This window comes from Meles meles, chromosome 18 (genome assembly GCF_922984935.1).
Source record: "Meles meles chromosome 18, mMelMel3.1 paternal haplotype, whole genome shotgun sequence".
Taxonomy (NCBI): domain Eukaryota; kingdom Metazoa; phylum Chordata; class Mammalia; order Carnivora; family Mustelidae; genus Meles; species Meles meles.
The window spans coordinates 22,889,807-22,916,589 of NC_060083.1; the positions used below are offsets into that span (position 1 = coordinate 22,889,807).

Here is a 26,783-nt window from a genome sequence, read left to right on the forward strand (position 1 = left end):
TAAATAAACAAAATCTTAAAAAAAGAGTTTTGTTTTGAGAGAGCAATCTTTGGGGAAGTGGCATGGAGGGGCAGAGGAGAATAGAGAATCCCATGCAGGCTCCATGGCCAGCACGGAGCCCAACACAGCCTGGCTGGATATCACCCCCCTGAGATCATGCCCTAAGCCAAAATCAAGAGTTGGAAATTTAACCAACTGAGCTACCCAAACGCCCCTTTTAAAAAGTTTTGTTTTTTGTTTTCTAAGAGTTTATTTATTTATTTATTTATTTATTTATTTGACAGATCACAAGTAGGCAGAGAGAGAGGGAAGCAGGCTCCCTGCTGAGCAGAGAGCCCGATGCGGGGCTCTATCCCAGGACCCTGGGATCATGACCTGAGCCGAAGGCAGAGGCTTTAACCAACTGAGCCACCCAGGCGCCCCAGCCCTAAAAAGTTTTTTAAAGCAAGTGGTAGAGGTGTAACTTACATATGTACTATCCATTTTTTTTAACAAGTTTATTGAGATATGAGTTACATTCCATAAGTTCACCAACTTTTAAGTGTACATTTCAATGATTTTTAGTAAATATTATTTATAGTCATCACCATAATCTAATTTTAGAACATTTTGATTTGGGGAATTCATTGAAGTCTAGACTGGAGATGATTTCTTCCACAGATGATTTGAGATGGTTCTTACACTTTTACTAATTTATTTTAAGTATTTACTGCTATTCTCATGTGTGTTCATGCATGTGTGCATATATGTGTATATAGTAAGAGTTTGGCTCTTCTTTTTCAGAGAGGGTTTTGTTTTTTTTTTTTAAAGATTTATTTACTTATTTTAGAGATCGAGCGGGGGGTGAGGGAGAGAGAGAACCCCAAGCTGACTTCCTAAGTGTGGAGTCCACGCAGGGCTGGATCCCACAACCCTGAGATCATGACCTGAGCCAAAATCCAAGAGTTGATTGCTTAACCACTGCGCCACCCAGGTGCTCCTTCCAAAAAGTTAACGATTGTATTTCTGTTATATATATATATATATATTTTTTTTTAAAGATTTTATTTATTTATTTGACAGAGAGAGATCACAAGTAGGCAGAGAGGCAAGCAGAGAGAGTGAGAGGGAAGCAGGCTCCCTGCCGAGCAGAGAGCCCGATGCGGGACTCGATCCCAGGACCCTGAGATCATGACCTGAGCCGAAGGCAGTGGCCTAAACCACTGAGCCACCCAGGCGCAGGCGCAATCACTTCGTTTTCAGAATTGCCCCAAGAGTGGTAAATAATTATGGTATATTGTAGCAGTATTAATTCTGATTAGCAGTTGTTTACAATAGACATGATTTGTCATGTTGAGGAATTACCTTTTTTTTTTTTAAGATTTTTATTTATTTATTTATTTAGAGAGAGAGATCAAAGTAGGCAGAGAGAGAGGGGGAAGCAGGCTCCCTGCTGAGCAGAGAGCCCGATGTGGGGCTCGATCCCAGGACCCTGGAATCATGACCTGAGCCGAAGGCAGAGGCTTTAACCCACTGAGCCATCCAGGCGCCCCGAGGAATTACCTTTCTAATTGAGGTTTTCTAGGAGTTTGACGTTTCCTACAACTGAGTACATTTAGTATTGGGCCCTTCCTGCATTTTCCATTTATTGAGCACTGATAAACATGTATTTTTCCCCTTTGACTTTTAATAAAACCGTGGTAAATGAGGGGCACCTGGGTGTCTTAGCCTATCAAGCATCTGCCTTCTGTTCAGGTCAGGTTGTGAAACCGGGGTCCTGGTGTTCCGGGGTCCAGCCCTATTGGGCTTCCTGCTCACCTGGAGTTCTGCTTCTCCCTCTCCCTTTGCCCCTCCTCCTCCTAAGCACTTGAGCACTCTCTCTCTGTCCTTCACCCCCCAAGTAAATAAAATATTTTTTAAAAATGTGGTAGATGTTTTTCTACTATCCAGATCTTTTGCATTTCTGTGATTATAATATATTTTAGCCAAGTGAAAAATTTATTTTAATGCTCTTTGTAATACTTGGTTTTTAAATTGTATTTAGAATTCTTTTGTCGGGGCGCCTGGGTGGCTCAGTGGGTTAAGCCGCTGCCTTCGGCTCAGGTCGTGATCTCAGGGTCCTGGGATCGAGCCCCGCATCGGGCTCTGCTCAGCAGGAAGCCTGCTTCCTCCTCTCTCTGCCTGCCTCTCTGCCTGCTTGTGGTCTCTGTCTGTCAAATAAATAAAATCTTAAAAAAAAAAAAATTCTTTTGTCTATATTTTCAACTCAAATTGGTACTATTTTGTACTGTTTGCGAAGTTTTAGTTATTGGGTTATACTGCCTTCGTAAAATTAATGGGATAACTTTTTGTTACTACTTATATCCTGGAAAATTCCCCTGGTAAAGCTATTTTCCACTTACAACTATTTTAAAGACAATCGGAATTCTTTTCAATCTGCCACTGTTGTTTTCCTCACATTTTTTCTTTAGATCGGTTTTAGTAATTTTAACTAGAAAATTGTCCATTTCATTGAGATTTCAAAATTTATTAGCATAGACTTAATTTATATATATTAGTCTTGTTTTGTCTGTGTTTATAGTACTATTGAAATTTCTGGGCACCTGGGTGGCTCAGTGGATTAAGCCTCTGCCTTTGGCTCAGGTCATGATCTCAGGGTCCTGGGATTGAGCCCGGCATTGGGCTCTCTACTCAGCAGGGAGCCTGCTTCCTCCTCTCTCTCTGCCTACTTGTGATCTCTGTCTGTCAAATAAATAAATATAATCTTTAAAGAAAATTTCTATATTTTTTCTCTCAACTAAATTACTGAAAGATAAACCTGCTTTTTCTCTCCAGTGTATGAGCTCCTGGATAATTTGATGTTTCATAATATATTTACTCTTTTTTTAAAATGTGTTTTTTTTTTTTTTTTTAAGATTTTATTTATTTATTTGACAGAGATCGCAACTAGTCAGAGAGGCAGGCAGGGAGAGAGAGGAGGAAGCAGGCCCCCCGCCGAGCAGAGAGCCGGACGCCCCGGGATCACGACCCGAGCCAAGGCAGAGGCTTCAACCCACTGAGCCACCCAGGCGCCCCTTAAAATGTGTTTTTAATAGCACTTTTGGTGTCCTTTTTGATATGACAGCTTATAAATGCTTCAATTCTGAGAGAAATAATTGCCTAGATTTAATCTCTTCATTTTAACAATGGTCTTTGCTTTTTTTTTTTTAGGCACGGGATGTGCGCACCAATGAAGTGGTGGCTATCAAGAAAATGTCTTATAGTGGAAAGCAGTCTACTGAGGTAGGTAAAACGTATGCATTCTTATTCACATATTAGAGAAAGACATGCTATTTTTAAGGGGGGTAGATGGGAATCCTTTAAAAAATATACATACATAAAGAAAAGTATACAAATATTAAGGGTATATCTAAGTGAATTTTCTTTCAGAAACTAAATATGCCCATTAAAGTGTACCTAAAGCTATAAACAGAACATTAATGGCCTCCCAGCTTGTACCCTAGCTTTTTATTTTTTAGTATATGTGCTGCTGAAGTGAGCTTACTTTTTAAAACTGTGGTTTAATGTATTACTTTATCTGCATCATAGGGGAATCATCAGTTTTTAAATAAGTAAACTATAATAAGATATATTTGACAATAGATTGTATATAGTTTTTGAAAGGTTTAGACATTGTTGGGGCACCTGGGTGGATCAGTGGGTTAAAACCTCTGCCTTCGGCTCAGATCATGATCCCAGGGTCCTGGGATCGAGCCCCGCATGGGGCTCTCTGCTCAGCAGGGAGTCTGCTTCCCTTCCTCTCTCTCTGCCTGCCTCTCTGCCTACCTGTGATCTCTGTCTGTCAAATAAATAAATAAAATCTTTAAAAAAAAAGGTTTAGACATTGTTTAAGGATTATTTTAAATTTTAATAATCAACAGGCAGTTATATCTAGTCTAAAAATAGTGTGTAATAATTTGAAAAACAAATTATTGATACTACTTTAGTTTGCTAACATTCTGATTAATTCTCTTCAGATTATATTTGTTCTATTTAATTGTATAAATTATTTTATTACATGTATTCTTTCTAAATCTAGGATTTTTAGACTTTAATTATTTTAATTGTGGTAAAATACACACAACAAAATTTATCATCTTAACATCTTTAAATGTACAGTTCAGTGGCATTGAAGCCATTCACGTTGTCATGCAATCATCACTACCATTCTTCTCCAGAACTCATTTCATCTTGCAGAATTGAAATTCTATACCCATTAAGCAATAATTCCCCATCTCTGCATCCTCCATCCCTGGAAATCACCATTCTCATTTCTGTCTCTATGAATTTGATCACTGTAGGTGTCTCATGTAAGTGAAATCATGTAGTATTTGACTTTTCGTGACTGGCTTATTTCACTTAGCATAATATCCTCAGAGTTCATCCATGGTATGGTATGTGTCAGAATTTCCTTCCTTTATAGTGTGTGTGTGTGTGTGTGTGTGTGTGTGCGTGTGTGTGTGTAAACTACCACATTTTGTTTATCCATCCATTTTTCAGTGGACAGTTAGGTTGCTTCCCTCATTTGGTTATTGTGCTGCTATGAACTGGCTATGTAAATATTTCTTTGAATCTCTGCTTTCAGTAATTTCAGGTATGTGGCTAAGATGCAATTGCTGAGTTAGTGTTTACTTTTTGAAGATTTTGGTTTTCTACCTTTTTTGGAAGTTCTGTTTTATGGTAAATTTAATTTTTGTGAACATTGTATTGTGGGTATGGTAACACTATTATGATTATATCACTCTTTCATCGTTTTGATACCTAAAAATTTTTCTAAAAATTCCTGAACCTCCAAAAAACTCCATTTCTTACAAGTTCACTCTAATTTTATTTGCCATTCTATAGCACAGCTGTAGGACTAGCTTTCACAGGCAGACTGGTACTGTGTTGGAGTCTATTTGATTAGTTACACCTAAAACAAAGTTTCATTTAGTTTATCATCTTTTCACATCCAATTATTAGTGTCCTTCGTGAAAGTCCTTTTTACAGAGTACAGGCTTTTGCTTTGTTCTGAATTTGGTCCCAGAGTATTCAAATTTGAAATTTAAAGCCCATGAAATGTTTTCAGAATTTTGCATTTTATATTGTACACATTTTGCTGTATTTTGTTGAGGACTCGTGAAATAAAATAAGAAATATATGATCTTAAATTTTAGTACAAAGCATTTCTTAAAGTTTTCTATTGTGCTGGTAGTTTCTGTGCCTTTAGAAATATGGCCCAAGTTAGTAGAAAACCTTGAAAAAACTAAAACAAGAACAAAAAGCGGATTCCTAATTTCCACTAAGCCTCTAGAATCTTTGAGTATGAATCGAAGGATTTGTAATTTTAGAGTTTCCTGGTTGCTATTTTTTTTTATTTTTAAAATTTTATTTATTTATTTGCAGAGAGAGAGCAACCGAGCATTATTAACAGGAGGAGGGGGAGAGGTAGAGTTCCCTGCAGAGCAGGGAGTCTGATGCAGGGCTCTATCCCAGGACACTTAACTGACTGAGCCACCCAGGCACCTCTCTCCCTTGTTGCTTCTTAAGAATAACTATGGATATGACATAAGGTTGTCATGGAATAGCTTACGGCCAAAGGCTTATCTGTGAAGAAGTAAAATATATAAGAAAATGTTTTTATACTGCTTCTTTTTTCTGTGACCTTTCCTATATAATAACAATTATTTACTAGCATTTAGAAAGTATGCATTTAGGAATTTAAATCTCAGAGTAATTATTTGAGTTTAAAAAACATAACCTTAATATTTGGCAGAACATATAAGCCAAAGACACAATAGGTGACCTCTATGATATGTAAATTACATGTTAATAAAGCTGCAAATATTGGGGAAGTTGATGGGACGCCTGGGTGGCCCAGTTGGTTAAAGTTAGGTGTCTGTCTTCAGCCCAGCTCATGATCTTGGAGTCCTAGATTGAGCCTAAGGTCAGGCTTCCTGCTCAGTGGGGAGCCTGCTTCTCCCTCTCCCTTTGACTCTGCCCCCCTACTCATACTCTCCCCCTCTCTTTAGCTCAAATAAATAAGTAAAATCTTTATTTCTTTTATTTAAATTCATTTAATTAATATAATGTAGTATTGGTTTCAGAGGTACAGGCCTATGATTCATCAGTCTTATATAATACCCAGTGCTAATTATATTACATGGCCCTCCTTAATATCCATCACCCAGTTATCCCATCCCTCTACCCCTTCCCCTCCAGCACCCTTACTTTGTTTCCTGTGATTAAGAGTCTCTTACGGTTTGTCTCTCTGGTTTTTGTCTTGGTTTATTTTTTCTTCTCTTCCCCTCTGAGCCTCTGTTTTGTTTCTTAAATTCTACATATCAGTGAGATCATATGATAATTGTCTTTCTCTGATTCTGATTGACTTATTTCAACTAACATAGTACCCTCTAGTTCTATCCATGTCATTGCAAATGGCAAGATTTCATTTTTTTTTTAAAGACTTTTTTTATTTGCCAGAGAGAGATCACAAGTAGGCAGATAGGCAGGCAGAGAGAGAGAGGAAGCAGGATCCTGGGATCATGACCTGAGCCGAAAGCAGAGGCTTTAACCCACTGAGCCACCCAGGTGCCCCAAGATTTCATTTTTTGATGGCTGCATAATAGTCCAGTGTGTGTGTGTGTGTGTGTGTGTGTGTGTGTGTGTGTGTGTGCACGTGCATTTACACACCACATCTTCTTTATCCATTCATCTGATAGACATCTGGGCCTTGGCTATTGTGAACATTGCTTCCATAAACATTGGTGTGCAGGTGCCCCTTCAGATCACTACATTTGTATCTTTGGGGGTAAATACCCAGTAGTGCAGTTGCTGGGATGTAGGGTAGCTCTATTTTCAACTTTCTGAGGAACCTCCATACTGTGTTCCAGAGTGGCAGCATCAGCTTCCATTCCCATCAACAGGGTAGGAGGGTTCCCTTTCTCTGCATCTTTGCCAATAGCTGTTGTTTCCTGACATGTTAATTTTAGAGATCCTGACTGGTATGAAGTGGTATTGCATTGTGGTTTTGATTTGTATTTCCCTGATACCGAATGATGTTGAGTATTTTTTCATGTGTCTGTTGGCCATTTGTATGTCTTTGGAGAAATGTCTGTTTGTGTCCCCTCCCCATTTCTTGAATGGATTATTTGCTCTTTGGGTATTGAGTTTGCTGAGTTCTTTATCGATTTTGAATACTAACCCTTTATCCGATAAGACATTTGCAAATATCTTCTCCCATTCTGTAGGTTGTCTTTTGGTTTTGTCCACTGTTTCCTTTGGTGTGGAAAAATCTTGATGAAGTCGGAATAGTTCGTTTTTGCCTTTGTTTCTCTTGCTTTTGGAGATGTGTCTAGCCAGAAGTTACTAATAGCTAAGTCAAAGAGGTTGCTGTGCCTGTGTTTTCTTCCAGAATTTTGATGGATTCCTGTCTCACATTTAGGTCTTCTAGCCATTTTGAGTAAAATCTTTAAAAAAAAAAAAAAAAGTGGGGGGGAGTTGCTTGGGTGGCTCAGTCGGTTAACCATCTGCCTTTGGCTCAAGTCATGATCCCAGAGTCCTGGGATTGAGCCCCATGTCAGGCTGCCTGCTCAGAGAGGGGTCTGCTTCTCCTTCCCCCTGCTCTTGCTCTCTCTCTCACCCCCTCAATAAATAAGTTTTCTTTACTTAAAATAAGTAAAATAGAAAAAAAAAACAAAAAGGGGGAAGTTGAACTAATGGAGAAAAATCACTATAGTATACAGTTTTCATCAACATGCTTAGTGTGTGATTGTAAAATTTTAATGAGACTCATTGATGATAAATTTTATCAAACTGAAATGTTTCTGCCTTGAATAAAATAACTTTATAAATTATGAATTGAGTTTAAACTATATAAATGAAATTACTTTTAAATTTATTAGTTTTCTATTTGAATATTAAAATAAAGCAAAGTTGTATGTTCTCATTAACCCTGCTTAAGCTAGTAATTACTTTTTTCTTATACAACTTTATAAAGAAAAGCAACTGTTCATAATTCTTTCCTTTCTTCCCCCCCCCCCACAGAAATGGCAGGATATTATTAAGGAAGTCAAGTTTCTACAAAGAATAAAACATCCCAACAGTATAGAATACAAAGGCTGCTATTTACGTGAGCACACAGCATGGGTAGGTGTTTGCCCTCTCCTTGCTATAATTTTGTTGGTATTGGTTTAGAATGAATTAATTCAAGAATGTCTCAAAATGGTTGTGTAAAGCCATGCAAAAACACCTTGAAATGTTAGTTTCATACTGAGCGAGGAAGAGAAGCTTTTCTTAGAACTCCTTGGCAATAAGAGATAATAGAACTTGTACAAGTTTACTGCAGATATTTTGCTGACCTTTATGTGCGTAGTAGTAAAATGTTCTCTTGACATTTTTTAGTATCATCATTTTTCATATGGTTTATGAAGCATTGTACAATAATCCTGTTATTCAAGGATAAAAGTTAGCATATCTTTTTGACATAAATACATTGTAATCTATTTAACCACACAGATTTGGTGAATTTTGGTTAAATATGTACTGATTATAATTCTTTGGCTGAATACTAATGGTGGAAAACTGAGACACTTTATTACAACAAGTGGAGATTAATTTTCTCTTTTTCCCATTAAAGTGACAAGTTAGTATTCCAACAGTGGTATAGGCATAAGAACTGTATCTTTAAAGAGTAGGTTTTCAGGGTGTCTGGATGGCTCAGCAGTTAAGTATCTACCTTCAACTCAGGTCATGATCTCAGGGTCCCGGGATTGAGCCCTGCATCGGGCTCCCTGTTCAGCAGGGAACCTGCTTCTCCCTCTCCTCCCCATTTAGTGCAATCTTTCTGTTGCTCTGTCTCTCTCTCTCTCAAATAAATAAATATATAAAATCTTTAAAAAAAAAAAAAGTAAATTTTCTTTTAACAGAAATGATCCCCACGGGTAATAATAAGGCCTACCTTATAAGGTGGTTGTGAGGATTAAATTAGTTAATATGTATAAAATATCTGGCACACGGGAGGTCCTGTGTTTGCTTCAAGGAAGCATTTAAACTGTAACCTAACCTTTGTACATACAAGTCCAGAGGACAGTTTTCCATTTCCTAATAGAACAATGTAACTATATTCCTTTATAGTTTTAGTTAGTAATTATAGATGAAATATACATCTTGTACAAGTGATTGTGTATTGGCATAAAAGATTAATGTATTATTGAATTTATCATTTACGAAATTACTAAATACATAAATACTTATTTTTTAAGGTAAATGATGACCAACTCTATTTTACTTCAATTTATTTTATCTCAAATAGAATCTTTTTACTAATTTAGTGCTTTTACAATTTTTCTTCCCATGTAGCTGGTAATGGAATATTGTTTAGGATCTGCTTCAGATTTACTGGAAGGTAGGTTTCCTTTAATTATTCAGGAAAAAAAAGTATTAGCAAAAATATAATGAGAATTCTGTAAGATTTTCTTAAAAAATGTAAAAACTTTCCAGAAAGAGTAAAAACATTTGCCTTTTCTAGATTCTCATCATGTTATGCACTGTCCTGTAGTAGCATAAAATAGTTGAATTTTCTTATATTTTAACTTACCAAGCATTTTTCTTCATTCTTTGTCATTTAGCTTAACTTATACCTTCTGTTCAGAATGAAGATGTGTGAGAATAAAGGGAAAACTTTTGTTATTTTTGTTTTTATAGTCAACTAATTATTGAATGTTAACTGAGAGGGAAATTGGCTGTGAGCTATATACTTTAACAGTTAGGCACAACTGTAATTCCAGTTATAAATTTCAGTAGCCTTGTTTTATTGTTTTCGGGAGCAAATCTTCTCACTAAATGTTAGTTTTTCAAAATTGCCTTTGTCAAATATTAGATGTTTATTTTTTTAAACAAAAATATTCTGTATAGTAATTATTTTCTCATAAATTCTTATTTTAAGTTCACAAAAAGCCATTACAAGAAGTGGAAATAGCAGCAATTACACATGGTGCTCTCCAGGGATTAGCCTACTTACATTCTCATACCATGATCCATAGGTAAGTACTTTGACAATTATCATGTATTAACAGCAAATGGCTTATTGGGTTTATCAACCATAGAACTTACTAACACTAAAAGTTTTGTTTGTTATAGCCAAATAAAAGCATTTCAGAATCTTATAAACTCAGTTTTTAGGTTGTCCTGCAAACATGCCAGTACATTTGATCTCCTTTTAGGATCAGTTGTTGTTTTTTTTTTTCTATAATGATAAAAGATTTAATTCAAAATTAAATTTTAATTTTCCTTTTTAGGATCAGTTTTATCTTTGTCTACATGTGGTGCTGGGCTTTCTGACATTTCTGCACTTTATAGATTTGTGGTAGGAATTTAATTGTAGAATATTTAATTTGGTATATGGAAAAGACATTAGGAATTATGTAGTCTTACTTTTTTCATGTTACAGATAAAGCAATGCCCCAGTTTATGACTAATTTTTCTGAAGTTTACAAAGCCAGACTAGACTAGAACTAAACTTTGGTCTTTTGTGTTTCTGGTAATTGATAAGCCAATTTTGTTCCAATGATCCTATGACATGGACTTAACACTCTGTACTTTTGAGTATTAATCCTTGATGATCCCTAATAATGGATAGTAACATTAAGAGTAAACTATTTTATAATGCATTTTTAGCCTTGATACAGGTTTTGACTGTTTTAAAAGGAAACTAGCTTTTGAACCAGGCAATATATATTAAACTATATAGTAGAGTCGTGAGCTAAATGGCTTACCATTTTTTTTTAAGATGAGGATAGTAAGGTCCAAGAGAAGTCTACATGCTAAAAAATAAGTGAATGGGGGGCGCCTGGGTGGCTCAGTGGTTTAAGCCTCTGCCTTCAGCTCAGGTCATGATCCCAGGGTCCTGGGATTGAGCCCCGCATCGGGCTCTCTGCTCAGTGGGGAGCCTGCTTCCCCCTCACTCTCTGCCTGCCTCTCTGCCTACTTGTGATCTCTCTCTCTGTCAAATAAATAAATTCTTTAAAAAAAAAAAAAAAGTGAATGGAAGAGTTGGAATTAGAACCCTAAGGTCTTATCAGCCTCAAAATACCTCTTATTTAAAAAGCAAATGGAAGGGAAAAGATTTATTTAATATTATATCCATTACAATACTATAGTTAGAATTGACAGGTGTTTGGAAATTTGGTTGGGTTTTTTTTGGTTGGTTTTTTGGTTTTGAGGTGGGTTTTTTTTCTTTTTTTTTTTGGAAAGGTTAAATGTATGTTATGGTACCAATTGGACATACCATCCTGTTATATAAATATCCATAATCTTATTTTGCATGGATAATATGTCTGCTAATTTTAAAAAGTAAGCCTGAAAGTAAATTTTTAAAAAGTAAAACCCATTAGATACTACATTATCCATGTGTTGCAGTTTTATTTCATGTTTAGTTAGGAGAACTATGGTAAGGTTTGGAAATGATAAGAATAACCTTCAAAAAAACAAATTTGGGGTATTAGATCTTTCTTAACTTTACATGGTACACTCAGAAATCTTAAAATTATGAAGGACTCATCAGCTAATTAAACTATTTTTAAAACCATTATTTGTATCAATAAACAGGAACTCAAGTATAGACTATGCTCTAATTACTTGATTTTCTGTCTTTTGTCTTTACTGCTATTTTGTCTTTTAGAGAAGAAAATTATCACTGTATATTTATATCACTTCTCTATTTTTTGCTTTTGAATCCTAATTCTCATTATCCTAATTTAGAAATTATCCTAGGACTTAATTACTTTGATTTTTCCTTCCCTATTGTAAAACTTTTTACTTGATTTTTATCATTTTCAACACAGTCTAATGAACAAAAGAGAAATAATTTTCTGTGTTCCTTAAACCCAGAGATATCAAAGCAGGAAATATCCTTCTGACAGAACCAGGCCAGGTGAAACTTGCTGACTTTGGATCAGCTTCCATGGCATCTCCTGCCAATTCTTTTGTGGGAACGCCATATTGGTAAGAATAATCCTATGTGCTATTGATCCTCATGATTGAAATAAGAAATGTGTGATTATACATTTTCAGATGTCTTATCTTTTTCTTGTATATGCTATTGTGGACATTTTAACTTTAAGCATGGTTAGTTTCAGATACAGATTTGGAGTGCTGCCCTTACATCTCCTATTTTTTTTCATTTGTCCCCTTGACATTTTCTTCTGTATTATAACCTGCATCATATTTTGGGTGTGGGAGTAAAAAAATTCAATGAAAATCCAAGTGAGGAGAATACAGAAATGCTAAGTGGAAATTTGTGTGTTTTCTTTATATTTTTATTTACCATATATTAGTACCTTCAGACTAGGAGTACCGGAAGACTGATGGCTGATTTGGAGTTTTCTGGTTTTATTTTTTTATTACGGAGAATTTCAAGTACACATAAAAGTAGACAAAAGTATAATGAAACCTTTCATATCAGTCACCCAGCCCAGTAACAGTATCGCATGGCCATTCCTGATGTATGTACTCATTTTTGTCTCCTCCCTGTCCCCACCATTATTGTGAAGCAAATTCTAGGCATCCTCTGTTTTATCCATAAATAATTTTGTATTAATGTCCGCAAGTTTGAAGGGAATAATTGTCCAGTTCTTCAACTTCCCTATGTTCTTCCATATGAAGAGAATGATGTCTTAGGTCCACTGTATCTTCTTTCCGACCTACCTTTCAAATCTCCCTCTCCTGCTTTATAAAAAATAGGACTTCTAGCCATCCTGAATATTACAGTGATGCAGTGGTCTGGGATATAAAAGCCTCAAAGCAACACCAGAAGAATAATTTGAGAATCTATAGTAACAGAAATTTTGAAGAGTCAGAACACAAACTCTTGGCAAGGCCTTGTGCCTTTTCAGTTATCTCCATTCCCTTTTACTCCTTGCTTTTTCTCTCTCCTCAGTTATCTTTCTCCCCTTTTTTTCTAGTGTAAAATTCGTAACTGAGATGGTTGTCATGGGGACACATTAACATATTACTTGCATAGAAAATGAAGTCAGACTTTTTCCAACAGAAAGTGATTCTGATTTGACTGATATGACAGTGAAGACTGGCTTTGCTAATTGGCTTATACAACAGTGTGTTGTTTTTTAATAAATCAAATGAGCTAACTCTGCAGCTCTGTTTTAAATATTTCTAAATCACATATAAAGCATAAAAGTATATGCTATGTACTGTATCCTTTATAGCTATTAAGTTTATAAAATTTAGATAACTCAGAAATGTACAAGGGGATAAATAATTTTCATAAATTCATTAGAGGCAAACAAATTTAAAAACTTGAAGAATTTCTATTCTTCCAATTCTCTAGGTGACCAAAAATTTCTTATGTCCTACTTTAGGTAGACTCCCTTTCCCTTCTATTAAAAGGATTCTGTGAGCAAATATTTCTTAATATTTGCTTAATGGTTCTCCTATTTATAAATTAATGATGATGGGGCGCCTGGGTGGCTCAGTGGGTTAAAGCCTCTGCCTTCGGCTCAGGTCATGACCCCAGGGTCCTGGGATTGAGCCCTGCATCGGGCTCTCTGCTCCTCGGGGAGCCTGCTTCCTCCTCTCTCTCTGCCTGCCTCTCTGCCTAGTTGTGATTTCTCTCTGTCAAATAAATAAAATATTTTAAAAAAAATAAATTAATGATGAATATTAGATATTTAAAAGGTCCTGAAAAGTTCTGCAATAAAAAATAAAATTACTTGTTTAACTCTGCCTTAATTAGTAATTTGCCAAACTTACTTCAACATCTGAAAGAATCTTGGGGGACACCTGGGTGGCTTCATTGGTTAAGTGTCTTAAGTTTTTAAATTTCCACTCAGAAGGCTCCGTAGCTCAGGGGTTAGAGCACTGGTCTTGTAAATTTCCACTCAGTCATGGTCTTAGGGTCACGGGATCTAGCACCATGTCACGCTCCATGCCTAGCATGGAGCTTGCTTAAGATTCTCTCTCCTTCTCCCTTTGTCCCTCCCTTCCTCCCTCTATTAAAAAGAAAAAAAACATCTTGGAAATACTCTGGTATTAACAATTGAAAATTTACTTTATTTACATATTCATTAATTTGTATATAATGTACTTGGAATGTAGGAACTAGGTACATATTTAGATGTCATTACACTTAAGCTTAAACACACTCACACTCACACTTGGGTATATGGTGACCGCCCTAAGTATCAACAGTTGTTCTAAGTGTCTTTCTATGTTTAACAACAAATACAAGTCAAATACCATCAAAAATGTTAGATTCTAATTAGAGACATGAATTAATGTTCCATTTTATAACCAAGACACCTGTAAGATTGATATTGTGTAATTGTCTTTGTTGTGAGCTGTCCTAGCCACTTTTATCATGGAACACTATTCCTATTGAAAAGGAAGAGTGACAAACTATGGGTATTAAGTGTTGGTTATTGTGGCAGATATTTTCTAAAATAAATGAAGTGAGCTTGTCACTGCACGGAAAACAATTGATAGTATTCAGTGCCAATGATAAAAATTCCATCTTTCAAGCATAGATCAGACTTTAATAGTAACATCCTGAGACCAAAATATTTAAGAATCACTAGCCTGAGGGGGAGTGCCTAGGTGCTTCATTCGGTTAAGAGTCTGACTTTTGATTTTGGTTTGGGTCATGATCTCAGGGTTCTGAGATCGAGCCTCAAGTTGGGCTCCACTCTGGGTCTGGAGTCTGCTTAGGATTCTCCCTCTCCCCATCTGCCCCTTCCCTACTCTCTATCTCTTAAAAAATCACTAGCCTAAGGGCTAAGGGTTATACAATATTAAAATATGCAACCCTGCTCTGGGGCATCTTTTCTTTAGGATGCTGCTTAATGATAATGACAGATGGTGAGAATGCATCTTACAGTATATACGCAGTGGTAAATATTTCCCTGATGACCTGTAGGGCATTTATTTCTCATTATAAAAATTCTTATCTAAACACGATGTCTAGAATTCACACAGGTGAATCTGTGTAGATGGTCTATGTAGAGCTATGTAGATGGTCATTACATTTTTAAAGAATAGTATACATTTTTTTTTTTTTTTACTTTAAATGACATTTTATGTTTTAGGATGGCCCCAGAAGTAATTTTAGCCATGGATGAAGGACAGTATGATGGCAAAGTAGATGTATGGTCTCTTGGAATAACATGTATTGAACTAGGTAAGCATTGTTTTTTATTACTGTGTAGTAAGTTGTGATCAGTGTTTTACTCATTTTCTGTACCAAAGCATAGCTTTTTATTTTTTATGTCTGTTAGTAAAGGGAGCAATAAATCTATTAAAGTTTTCACTTTGGTTATCTGGTAATTTTTATATATATTAGGTGAGGTGTATTTGCTGTGTTAAATTAGGTCTAAAATAATTTTCCCACTGTGGTGTTAATTAAGTATTTATGTCTAATATTTAATGGCTGTTTGTTAAACGTCTAAAGTATGTCTGTAATTACAAGATTTACCATCTGTAGATAGTCTCTACAGCATTGATGAATTACTTACCTGTACCTAGGATGCTTATTACTTTGAATTAAGTATGAGAATTAGATGTCAGTCTTCATGACATACTGTAACAATTTGATTTTATGCACACATTTTATTCTGTTGCCCATAAAGGGAACTATGCTTAAGTCAGTGGACCATCATAACTTTACTAGCATTCTCAGTGTAAGTGATTCAACTAGATAATTGAATTGTCACTGTAATTGAAGATGATGTCCATCTTCTTGCTCTTGATTCTCCAAGTTTAACCCTTTCCATCCTATATTCTTTCTTTTTTTCTTCTTATAAAAATATTGCAGGGGCATCTGGCTGGCTTAGTCTGTAGAGCATGTAGCTCTTAAGTTTGAGCCCCATGTTGGGTGTAGAGATTACTTACGAATAAAATCTTAAAAAAAAAAAAAAATTCCTTTAAATTTTATTTAAAAGTGGGAAATACTGGGAATATTTAATTGAACCATTCTAGGAGTGACCACAAATCAAAAATAACACATTAAAAAGAGAATCCATGTGAGGGGTGCCTGGGTGGCTCAGTTGTTTGAACATCCAACTCTTGATTTTGATTCAGGTCATCATCTTGAGGTTGTGGGATCGAACCCTGCCTTGGGCTCCAAGCTCTGTGCAGAGTCTGGTTGTCCTTCTCCCTCTGCACTGCCTCCTGTTTGTGCAGACACATGCTCTCTCTCTCTCAAATAAATAAATAAAATCTTTTAAAAAAGTAAAATTCATGTGTAATTTGGTTAAATAATTTTCAAATTGAGTTAATCAGTTTTGTAAATAGGGAAATTGAGGTAAAATAAAAATCAAAAGCTTATCCTTATATAGTAGATGAAAATTACAATTTCCATTATAAACCATGCTCTATCTTACAGTCTTCATATTTTTCCAAAATTATATAATCTTTAGATATGTTTGCTTTTATTATAATTCCTACATTAACCATTCCCTTCAAGCTCTATATAATTTATTTATTTTAAAGTATGACAGCATCAGCAGACAGATTTGGAGATACCATCATGTCATTCTCTTCTGATCTCTTAGTTTCTCTGAGGTTTGCAGAATTTTTTTTTCTATTTTAAAGTGTTTTAACCTCAATTCTTTTAACCTCAGTTGTTCCTGCAGGTAGATCCTCATTAATTTCTTAAGAAAACTGGGTGTAAATGTAGAGAAGCTGGTTAATATACTCTGGCCATGGGGTATTTTTACATACTTGTACTGGTTGATGTTACGTACCCCCAGAAATGGGTCCATGATTAAAGGAGCGAGACTGATATAAAGCAAAGGTCAAGCAAAGCTTTATTCCACGCCAAGCATCAAGAATCAGACCAGAGACGCCTGGGTTGCTCAGTTGGTTAAGCGGCTGCCTTCAGCTCAGGTCATGATCCCAGTGTCCTGGGATGGAGTCCCACATCAGGCTCCTTGCTCAGCAGGGAGCCTGCTTCTCTCTCTGTCTCTGCCTGCCACTCTGTCTGCATGTGCTCGCTCTAGCTCTGTCTTTCTCTCTCTCTGACAAATAAATAAATAAAATCTTTAAAAAGAAAAAAAAAAAAGAATCAGACTGAATGTTTGGGGCCGCACTTCTTACAAGAGAGGGCAACCCCTCTCTGGTCCACAGACTAGCTTTTTTTTTTTTTTTCCTCGACATTAGAGAAATCACAACTAGGCAGAGAGAAAGGAGGGAGCAGGCTCCCTGCAGAGCAGAGAGCCCTATGCGGGGCTCGATCCCAGGACTCTGGGATCATGACCTGAGCCCAAGGCAAAGGCTTTAATCCACTAAGTCACCCAGGCACCCCGCACAGACTAGCTTTTAAGGGCAAAGGCCATGTGGTTGGGCTTGGCCACGCATAGGTGGCCAGTGAGATTGTAACACACAGAGGAAACTCCACAGTCACATAAGTGACCAACTGAATCACAATTTACCCTGTAGTAGACATTTGACCTAGTCTGTCACCGTGATTAGAATTGGCACCCAAAAGGTTCCCAAAGGGCAGGGACCATACTCCTCGGTGGCTAGAGAGACAGTATGCAACCCCCCACTGATTGGATGTCTCCACCTGGCCTGACCCACCCTTGTATCTGGGCTTTGTTACCTGGGGCTGGTTTCTGGGACTTGTTTTTAAGTAAGTCCCCTGGGGAAGGGGAGCAGGGACAGTTTAAGGGTTAAACAACAAGGTTATTGTTTAACAGATGGATGGAAGTGCTCTGGCTAAATAGGTCCTTACATTCCCCCCCTTTTCTTTGGAGATTAGTCAAATCCTTGATTTTTCAGCCAATTCTATATCGCCCTTTTAATGGCTGCTAGACTATTTTAATGACTCCAGTGTGATTTACCCAGAAACAGTATTTCTCTCCTAGGGTTATGCAGAGCCCCTCCCTCCTTTTAGAAACAGTATTAAGCCCGCCTTTTTAATTTTGCAATCGCCTATACCTCCCACCTATATCTTAACAGCAGGAGCAACAGTGAACTCAATTTAGTCTATGATCGGTGAGGTCCATCGGCAGGGGCATCCACCTCTGGGGGATGTCCTCGTCCTCGGCTCATTTGACATGACCTGCGTGAATCCAGGCCCTGATGCTTTCTTTTATTGCCGTGAGGGTGGTCAGGATGACAGTAAATGGTCTCTTCCAGCGAGTCTCCGAGTTTCCCACCCAGTGGCGACATATCCAAAACCAAGTCCTCGGGTTGGTAAGGATGTGGCTCCACTTCCATCTCCGTCCCAGTGTGGGCAGTCCGGATCCCTGCATGGGCTCTATTTAAGATAGACTGTAATGCCTGCAGTGACTGGAATACAGACCGATCAGTCATTTCTGCTCTAGCAACCTCTTGTAGCCAAGGGCAGGGTTGGGGGGGGCGTGTCTCCCGAACATTATTTTAAATGGGGTCACCTTGTTTAAGCAGGGTGTACATCGCGCCCTGAGGAGGGCAAAGGGAAGGAGATCTACCCATCTACCGCCAGTCTCCAGAATTAACTTTGTCAAGGTCTTTTTAAGAGTTTGGTTAGTTCTTTCTACTTGCCTGGAGCTCCGGGGCTGGTAGGTACAGTGTACTTCCCAATTAGTGCCTACGGCTTTGTCCAATACCTATGAGACTGAACGCACAAATGCAGGGCTGTTGTCTGACCCGATCTCAAGAGGTAACCCAAACTTCTAGTAGCTTTTTGGCTACCACGCCTGCCATCTTATGTTTGGCAGAAAAAGCCTTTACCCAGCCTGAAAAGGTATCTACAAAAACGAACATATACTTGTGCCCATATTTTCCTGGTTTCATCTCTGTAAAATCTATTTCCCAATAAATTCCTGGTTCCTTACCTCATTCTCTTTTCCCTCTTCCCATTCTAGCTCTTCTCGCATTTACCGCCTGACATTGAGCACATCTGTCAACCACATCTTGAGCCATACGCCCTAATTTAGAAACCTAGAACTGGGGCGCCTGGGTGGCTCGGTGTGTTAAGGCCTCTGCCTTCAGCTCAGGTCATGATCCTGGTGTCTTGGCATCGAGCCCCGCATCGGGCTCTCTGCTCTGCAGGGAGCCTGCTTCCTCCTCTCTCTCTCTGCCTGCCTCTCTGCCTACTTGTGATCTCTGTCTGTCAAATAAATAAAAAAAAAATCTTAAAAAAAGAGAAGAAGAAACTTAGAACTGCTTGCCCGTAAGCTCTTTAAGCTTGCGTGTCCCCAAATGAGTGCCGTGATGTATTTGGCTTACTAATTTCTTCTAGTCTTCGAGGAAGAATTAACTTTCTTGTTCTAATCTTAGCCCAATCCCCTTTATGGTCTAATTTAGTCCATTTCTGTATATATACTTGCATCCTTGACCAGGAGGGCCATGGCAGCAATTATACGGAGGCGAGGGGGGAACCCAGCTGCTACTGGATCTAGTTTCTTGCTAAGGTAGGCTGTTGGCCTTTGCCAAGAGTCTGAGTCAAAACTCCTTCAGTCACCCCTGCCTTTTCATCCACATGCAAGAGGAAGCGCTTGGTAATGTCTGGGATGGCCAATGCTGGGGCACTCAGTAAGGCTGTTTGTAATTCCCGAAATGCTCCTTCTGCCTCAGCTGTCCACTCTACTATAGTGAGTCTTCCCTTAACCAGTTTGTAGGGAGGTCAGGCCGTCTCCGTGAACCGCAGTATCCATAGCCTGCAGTAGCTCACCGTCCCAAGAAACTCCCTCGTCCCAAGAAACTCCCTCGTGGAGATCAAAGCCTAAGTAAGTGGCGTGGCTCTGACAAAGCTGCGCTTTCATTGCTGACACCCAATACCCTTTTCCCTGCAGAGTCTGTAAGAGCGCTTTTGTCCCCCGCAAGCATGACCCATAGTCCTCAGCGGCTATTTCCATTATTCCCTCTAACTCAGTCAGATTTTTCCTTTCAAATCCTTCAATTTTCTTAAGTTTTCTCCTTATATCTGGGCTGGACTGACTGGCAAAGGCAAGATTGTCTACACGAGTTATCGCACAACTTCTCTGAAGTTTACCTCAAGTTATCTAGCTTAGGTAAACAAACATTTAAAGAAACCAAATCTAGAATCTAACATCCATAAGGGTGTGTTATTAAAACATAATTTCTCTCTCTAAAATAACCTTCATTCCCAGAGATATCCAAATCAGGACTAATTCATTTGAAAAACAAGTCCAGTTTTAACAAATTTGGCCCTACTATTTACATAAGCTCAGCAAGAACAGTGAATAATCATATAGATCTTTTAGAATCTGCTTTGCTGGAACTTCTTATAAGGAAACTCTAGGTTGAACTTTTAGTAGCCTCTCGGGCCAGAAGCCAAGCCACGTACTTGCCATCTGACATGCCTGCACACCTGTCAGATTTGGGCGAAGTACTCTTCCTGAGGTGCCCAAAGTATCCTGAGGCTTCTGCTCCTACCAGGAAGTGACATCCTTTACTCACTTGGTGAGGCTGCTGGGAACTCTAAGCAAGGTACCAGGCCAACAGTTCCAAGGGGCTTTATGGCTCCGGGTTTCATAAAGTCAACCTTAGTTCCTTTAAGCAGTCTGGTCATATCTGAGTCTTTTCAAATATGACATTCCAGTTAAAGCTGATGAAGTTCTAGAACCTAGGTGAGGTTCGGTGGGCTGAGGTCCGGAGCTGATGACCAAGAAAGAATTCTTGAGACATCTTTGGTGCAAAATGATGGTTTATTAAAGCAAGAGGACAGGACTGGTGGGCAGAAAGAGCTGCTGCCCCAGGTTGTGAGGGATGGCAGGTTATATACCCTGCGTGGGGGAAGGTGAGGGGAAGGGGAGGTTTCAATGGAGCTTTCATATGCTAAAGAGGGCCTAGAGGTGCTGGGAGTATATCGGAGGTCTTCAGGCCAAGCCATTAACATCAAGATAGTTGGGAGATTCCTGGTGGAATGTCACAATCCTGCTATCAAGCGTCTTTGTTAGTGAGATTTGGGTTTAGAAGAAATTTAACTTTATTTAGGGCTTGAGGAACTGAGTTATTGTTATTTGCCTATGGAAATTGTGCTATTGTTAAGATAACTTCTTTGTAAGATCTCTAGGACATTTGTAAACCAAGGGAGACTCCTGTCTTGGAGGATTGTGATCTCTGCAAGTAAACTATTTGTTTCTCGTTTATGGCGGCCAGCGGTGCCGCCTGAGGATTGTCACACATATTACCGAGGGGAGCGAGTGGAGAGGGGGTGCAAGGTGCCCCCTTTTGCTTTGTCCTCAGCCAGCCTCCTGCTCCCTCATCATTAAGACAGTGAGTTTTCTGGGTTTCCCTCCCATCGTGAATGATGTCACAGACAAAGGGAGGGGGATCTTTCAGATGCGTCCTGCTTGCGTCCCTCTCGGGAACTTAGGAGCATCTTAGCTAAGTTCTGTCCGTATAAGCCCCGGACCAGGCTACTCCGTGGAGTAGATGACTGTTATGCCATATGACGCCCCGCGAGACTCAGGGTGCAGCCCACTCAGACTCCGTAGCGGAAGCAGTGGAGCCATACGGACAGATTCACACAGTCAGGCACTCTTCAGATTCAAACAGGTTGGACACCCCCTTCTGGGTATCCCTGGCTAATGGGAGGTGATCAGTCTCCCCTTCCATTCTTTACAAATGGATCTAGCTCAGACAGTGGCCCCGGGGCTGTTTTTCTTTCTTTCTTATTCAGACAGGATCAGGCATCTGGTCTTTTTCTCTCTTTTTTACATATCTCCTACTTTTCTACATGCGGAGTTGCTTCCCTTGTTTCCATCAGTCTTAGTTACACTTAGCAGAATTTTGTACTCTTAGAAATACCTTAACCTCTCCTGAAGACTAAATATAAACCAATTGTGAACTGTTAAAACAGAATTCTTTAGATGGCAAATTTATCAATCAGTTAAGCACAAAACAAGTTTAACAACAGATTTTAAAAGCACAAACCTAGTTCCAGCAACCAGTGCTCTAGCATTTTATCCCATTTGGTTTAAAGTTTCAGGTTACCAAAGACTTTGAAAGCTGCTTTAACAATTACCCATTAAAACTTTGAGACAGACAATTAACCATCAGTTTAGTCATCTTTTTGCTAACAGATTTCAACAGATTTTAACAAATAACACGAGCTTATTTGACCTTAAGTAAAAACTCTGAAGTTTCACATTTACTACTGTTAACTCAAAAGACATGTTCATCCTAATTAACCCAACGAACTTAACTTAGTTCAAATACTGATTTACGTTCCAGCTGGGCCCACTCGGCTTCGAAAGTTTACCTGAGACCCGGGTGGGAAGATCCGGAGTGGGGGGTGTTTTGTCCAGGGGGTGCTCTTCTTGTTTCCCGACAGTGAAGAACAGAACAAAGTGCCACCAGACTGCAGAGAAAGGGTTCCCAGTTCTAGGGCTCATAAGCTCCAAGAGAGGAGCAGAGGCCACCCTTTCCCGCCGGCAAGGGGGAGGGGCTAGGCAGTCCACGGGCAAGGAATGTCCCTGAAACAAAGTTTGTTTCAGCAGATGTTTGGGAATATTCCTTAAAGTCTCTGTCTCGAGTTAGACTAACCCCAGTTGGCTCCAGTTATAGCCCTTAAAAATCAGAGTCCCCTTACTCTCTGCTTGCCCCATTCCTTCAAACACAACAAACAGCACAGCAGACAACAAAAAGACAAGACAAAGACAACCACAGGCCCAGCAGGTCTCACCCAGAACCTGCCACCGGTGGGGATTTTTTGATTTTCTGGCCATACATACATGTACCCCTTAGTGATAATGAAATCACCTTAATGTTGCTGTTAGATATTATTGATATATATTAATATTTATTTGATTAGAAAAGTATTCATTGACCAGTTGTACTGCTCAGAAAGAAAATTCCAATTTCTGTGAAAGGGCTTATTTTTCCAGACTTTCTAGCTTCTCTCTCTTTTCTTTTTTAAGATTTACTTTTTTTTTTTATTTACTTTTTTATTTAAGAGAGAGAGGAAGAGAGAGCCTGAGAAGGAGGGGCAGAGCGGGAGGCTGAGCATGGAGCCTGACTTGGTAATCGATTTCATGACCCTGAAAGCCCAACCTGAGCCAAAACCAAGAGTTAGAGGCTTAACCAAATTCAAACACCCAGGAACCCCTCTAGTTTCTCTTTATTGTAGCTAATAAACTAGACTTCCTTCACAATGAGAGTATTTACACTTAAAGCAGTATCAGGAAATGAAACTACGTTTAGATAATTTTAAATGAGTGAGACATTTAAAGAAATTCTTAGAGCTTTAGTCATACTTTTGGCGTCTTCAGCTTTTATAATCTTTCATAATCAGTTTTTAAAATTTTACTTACAAATGTTTTTGAATTATGAAGTGCTAAGTTAGGAAGTACATTTTAAGGCTGCTTCTGGATTCAGAGGAAAGGTCTGCAGTAAGTAGCACAGGCCAATAAAATTTTCTGCAGTGATTGAAGTGTTCTGTATCTGCATGGCTTTTGAGCACTTGAAATGTGGCTGTTGCAGTTGAGTAAGTGAATATTGAGTTTTATACTGTTTAAAATAAATTTACATTTGAATAGTTACCTGTGGCTAGTGGCTACCCTTTTAGACAATATAGATCAAGGGGCATGATTTTCAATGCAAATTAGACTTGAAGTCTTCAGAAATATATCTGTTACATGCTTTTCAACTTCCAGAATAGTTAAGGATAAATAAAATCTTTAAAAATAAATTAATTAAATAGTTAAGGATGATGAGTTAAAGCAAAAGGTTTGTTCTTATAGTGCAGGTAGGAGAACAGATGTAAGTCAGTTGTACTGACCTTGGTTTTGGTACATATAGTTATTAAGAAATACTTCCATACTTTGTTATAAAGATTGAAATAACTTGATCATGTCTTGTGACCAAGAAATCTTAAAAGTACGGAATTTTTCATAGTTGAGTTTGTATGTTTGTTTACAATTAATCTTATGAAAAAGTTCCCTAGCTTGTTGTTTTCCAGGCTTTGTGCCTGAATGTACATATAAAAGTAAAATTCACCACTTTTTTCCTGATTATAAAGTGTATGTTGAGGACATAAAATTTTAGGGGAAAAAAGCAAAAAGAAAACAAATCAAAATAACTACAGTAATTTAGTGGATATGCATGATAAAAAGATGTCAGTTGTGGCATTGGAAACATAAAACATGGAGTTTGGAGAGTAAAAATGTAGAACTTTAGGATGTGTTCATACTAAGTTGTTACCAACTTAAAGTAGACTAATATAAATATAAGTTGTTTTATGTAAGCCTCATGGTAACTACAAAGCAAAAACCTATAGTAGATACACAAAAGATCAAAAGAAAAGAATCTGAACATACTAATACAAAAAAATTATCAAATCACAAAAAAGATTAAGAGGGCGCCTGGGTGGCTCAGTGGGTTAAGCCGCTGCCTTCAGCTCAGGTCATGATCTCAGGGTCCTGGGATCGAGTCCCACATCGGGCTCTCTGCTCAAGGGAGAGTCTGCTTCCCTTCCTCTCTCTCTGCCTGCCTCTCTTGTGATTTCTCTCTGTCAAATAAATAAATAAAATCTTAAAAAAAAAAAAAAAAGATTAAGAGAAGAGGAAGGGAACAAAGGAATGACAAACAATTAACAAAATGGCAGTAAGTACACAACTGTGAATAATTAATTGTAGGGTCGCCTGGGTGACTCAGTGGGTTAAAACTACTCTGCCTTTGGCTCAGGTCATGATCCCAGGGTCCTGGGATCGAGTCCCGCGTCTCTGCTCAGCAAGGAGCCTGCTTCTCCCCCTCCTCTCTCTCTGCCTGCCTCTCTGCCTACTTGTGATCTCTGACTGTCAAATAAATAATTAAAATCTTTAAATAATAATAATAATTAATTGTAAATGGACTAAGTTCTTCAGTCATAGGTTGGCTGGACAGGACCCATATATGTAATGCCTATGAAAGACTAATTTCAGATGTTAAGGACACACACAGACTAAAAGTGAAGGGGGATTATAAAGATACTCCATGTAAATAGAAACTGAAAGAAGGTGCAGTAGCTATATTTACATCAGACAAAATGGACTTTCAAACAAAGACTGTATGGACATCTGCCTGGCTTAGTTGGTAGAGCATGTGACTCTTAATCTCAAGATTAATAATTCAAGCCCCATGTTGTGCGTGGAGCCTACTAAAAACAAAAAAAAAAAAAAAAAAGGGGCACCTGAATGGTACAGTTGGTTAAGCCTCTGACTCTCTTATCTCAGGTTGTGATCGCAGGATCGGGAGATCAAGCCCCGTATCAGGCTCCATGCTCCCCACCAGAGTTTGCTTAAGTTCTCTATCCAACCCCCTCTCCCTCTGCCCCCCACTTCCCCCACCCTGTGCTCATGCACTCTCTCTCTCAAATATATAAATAAATCTTTCTTTAAAAAATTTAAAAAAAATATATAAAACAACTGTGGTAAGAGACAAAGAATGGTATTACATAATGGTATAGAGGTCAGTCCAGCAGCAAGATAGAACATTTGTAAATATTTATGCACCTAAGACAGGAACACCTAAATATGTAAGGTGGTTTTGACACACCTAAAGGGAAAAATAGACAGTAATACAATAAGAGTAGAGGACTGTAATACCCCACTTTTATCAATAGATAGATCATCCAGACAGAAAATTAACATGGAAACATTGGCCTTAACACGTTGAAACAGATGGACTTAACAGACATATATATACAGAACCTTTCATCCAAAAGCAATGCAATGCATATTTTTCTGAAGTATACAGTGAGCATTTTCCAAAATAGATCAGATGTTAGACCACAAAATAAGTCTTAATAAATTTAAGAAGATTGGAATCATATTAAGCAACTTTTCCAACAAAACTTAAACTTAAGTTGAAACTTAAAACCAATTATAAGGGGGCACCTGGGTGACTGAGTGGGTTAAAGCTTCTGCCTTTGGCTCAGGTCATGATCCCCAAGTCCTGGGATGGAGGCCCACATCCAGCTCTCTGCTCGGCAGGGAGCTTGCTTCCCTTCCTCTCTCTCTGCCTGCCTCTCTGACTACTTGAGAGCTCTCTTTGTCAAATAAATAATAAAATCCTTAAAAAAAATTATAAGAATAAAACTGGAAAATCCACAAATATATGGGGATTAAACAACATGCTATTGTAACAACCAGTGGGTCAAAGAAGAAATCAAAAGAGAAATAAAGATACCTGGGACAAATGAAAATGGAAATACAATATACTAAAATGTATGGGAGGCAGCAAAAGTGGTTCTAAGAGGGCAGTTCATTGAAATAAATGCTTACATTGAGAAATATCTCAAATAATATAATTTCATACTTCAAGGATCTAGAAAAAGAACAAACTAAGGCTAAAGTTAATAAAAGGAGGGAAATAACAAATACCAGAGCAGAAATAAATGAAATACTAAAAAGCCAGTAGAAAAGATTGACAAAACTAAGAGCTGGTTTTTTGAAAAGATAAAACAGAAAACCTTGTCTAGATTTACCATGACAAGAGGACTCAAATGAATTTAGAAATGAAAGAGATGTTACAACTGGTAACAGAAATACAAATTATCACAAGAGACTACTATGAATAATTAGATGTCAACAAATTGGACAACCCTAGAAGACATGGATAAATTCCTAGAAACATACAACCTACCAAGACTGGATATGAAGAAATAGAAAATCTGAACAGATTGATTACTAGTAAGAAGATCAAATTAATAATCAAAAACATTCTAACAAACAAGTTCAGAACCAGGTCATTTCACTGGTGAATTCTAACACATAAAGAAGAATTAATACTAACCCTTCTCAAACTCTTCCAAAAAAATACAAGAGGTAGGAACACTTCAAAAC

The 26,783-nt window shown here is 38.0% G+C and overlaps 1 protein-coding gene across 2 annotated transcripts in view; it reads left to right on the forward strand.

Moving 5' to 3' along the window:
- Positions 1–26,783, forward strand: part of TAOK1 (TAO kinase 1) — a 173,905-nt gene that overhangs the window by 91,325 nt on the left and 55,797 nt on the right. For both annotated transcript variants that reach the window (XM_045984362.1, XM_045984363.1), the window contains exons 3-8: positions 3,190–3,261; positions 8,044–8,145; positions 9,358–9,403; positions 9,944–10,040; positions 11,887–12,000; positions 15,096–15,187. In XM_045984362.1, the coding sequence (XP_045840318.1) occupies positions 3,190–3,261; positions 8,044–8,145; positions 9,358–9,403; positions 9,944–10,040; positions 11,887–12,000; positions 15,096–15,187 (523 nt within the window). The remainder of the gene's footprint in view (positions 1–3,189; positions 3,262–8,043; positions 8,146–9,357; positions 9,404–9,943; positions 10,041–11,886; positions 12,001–15,095; positions 15,188–26,783) is intronic.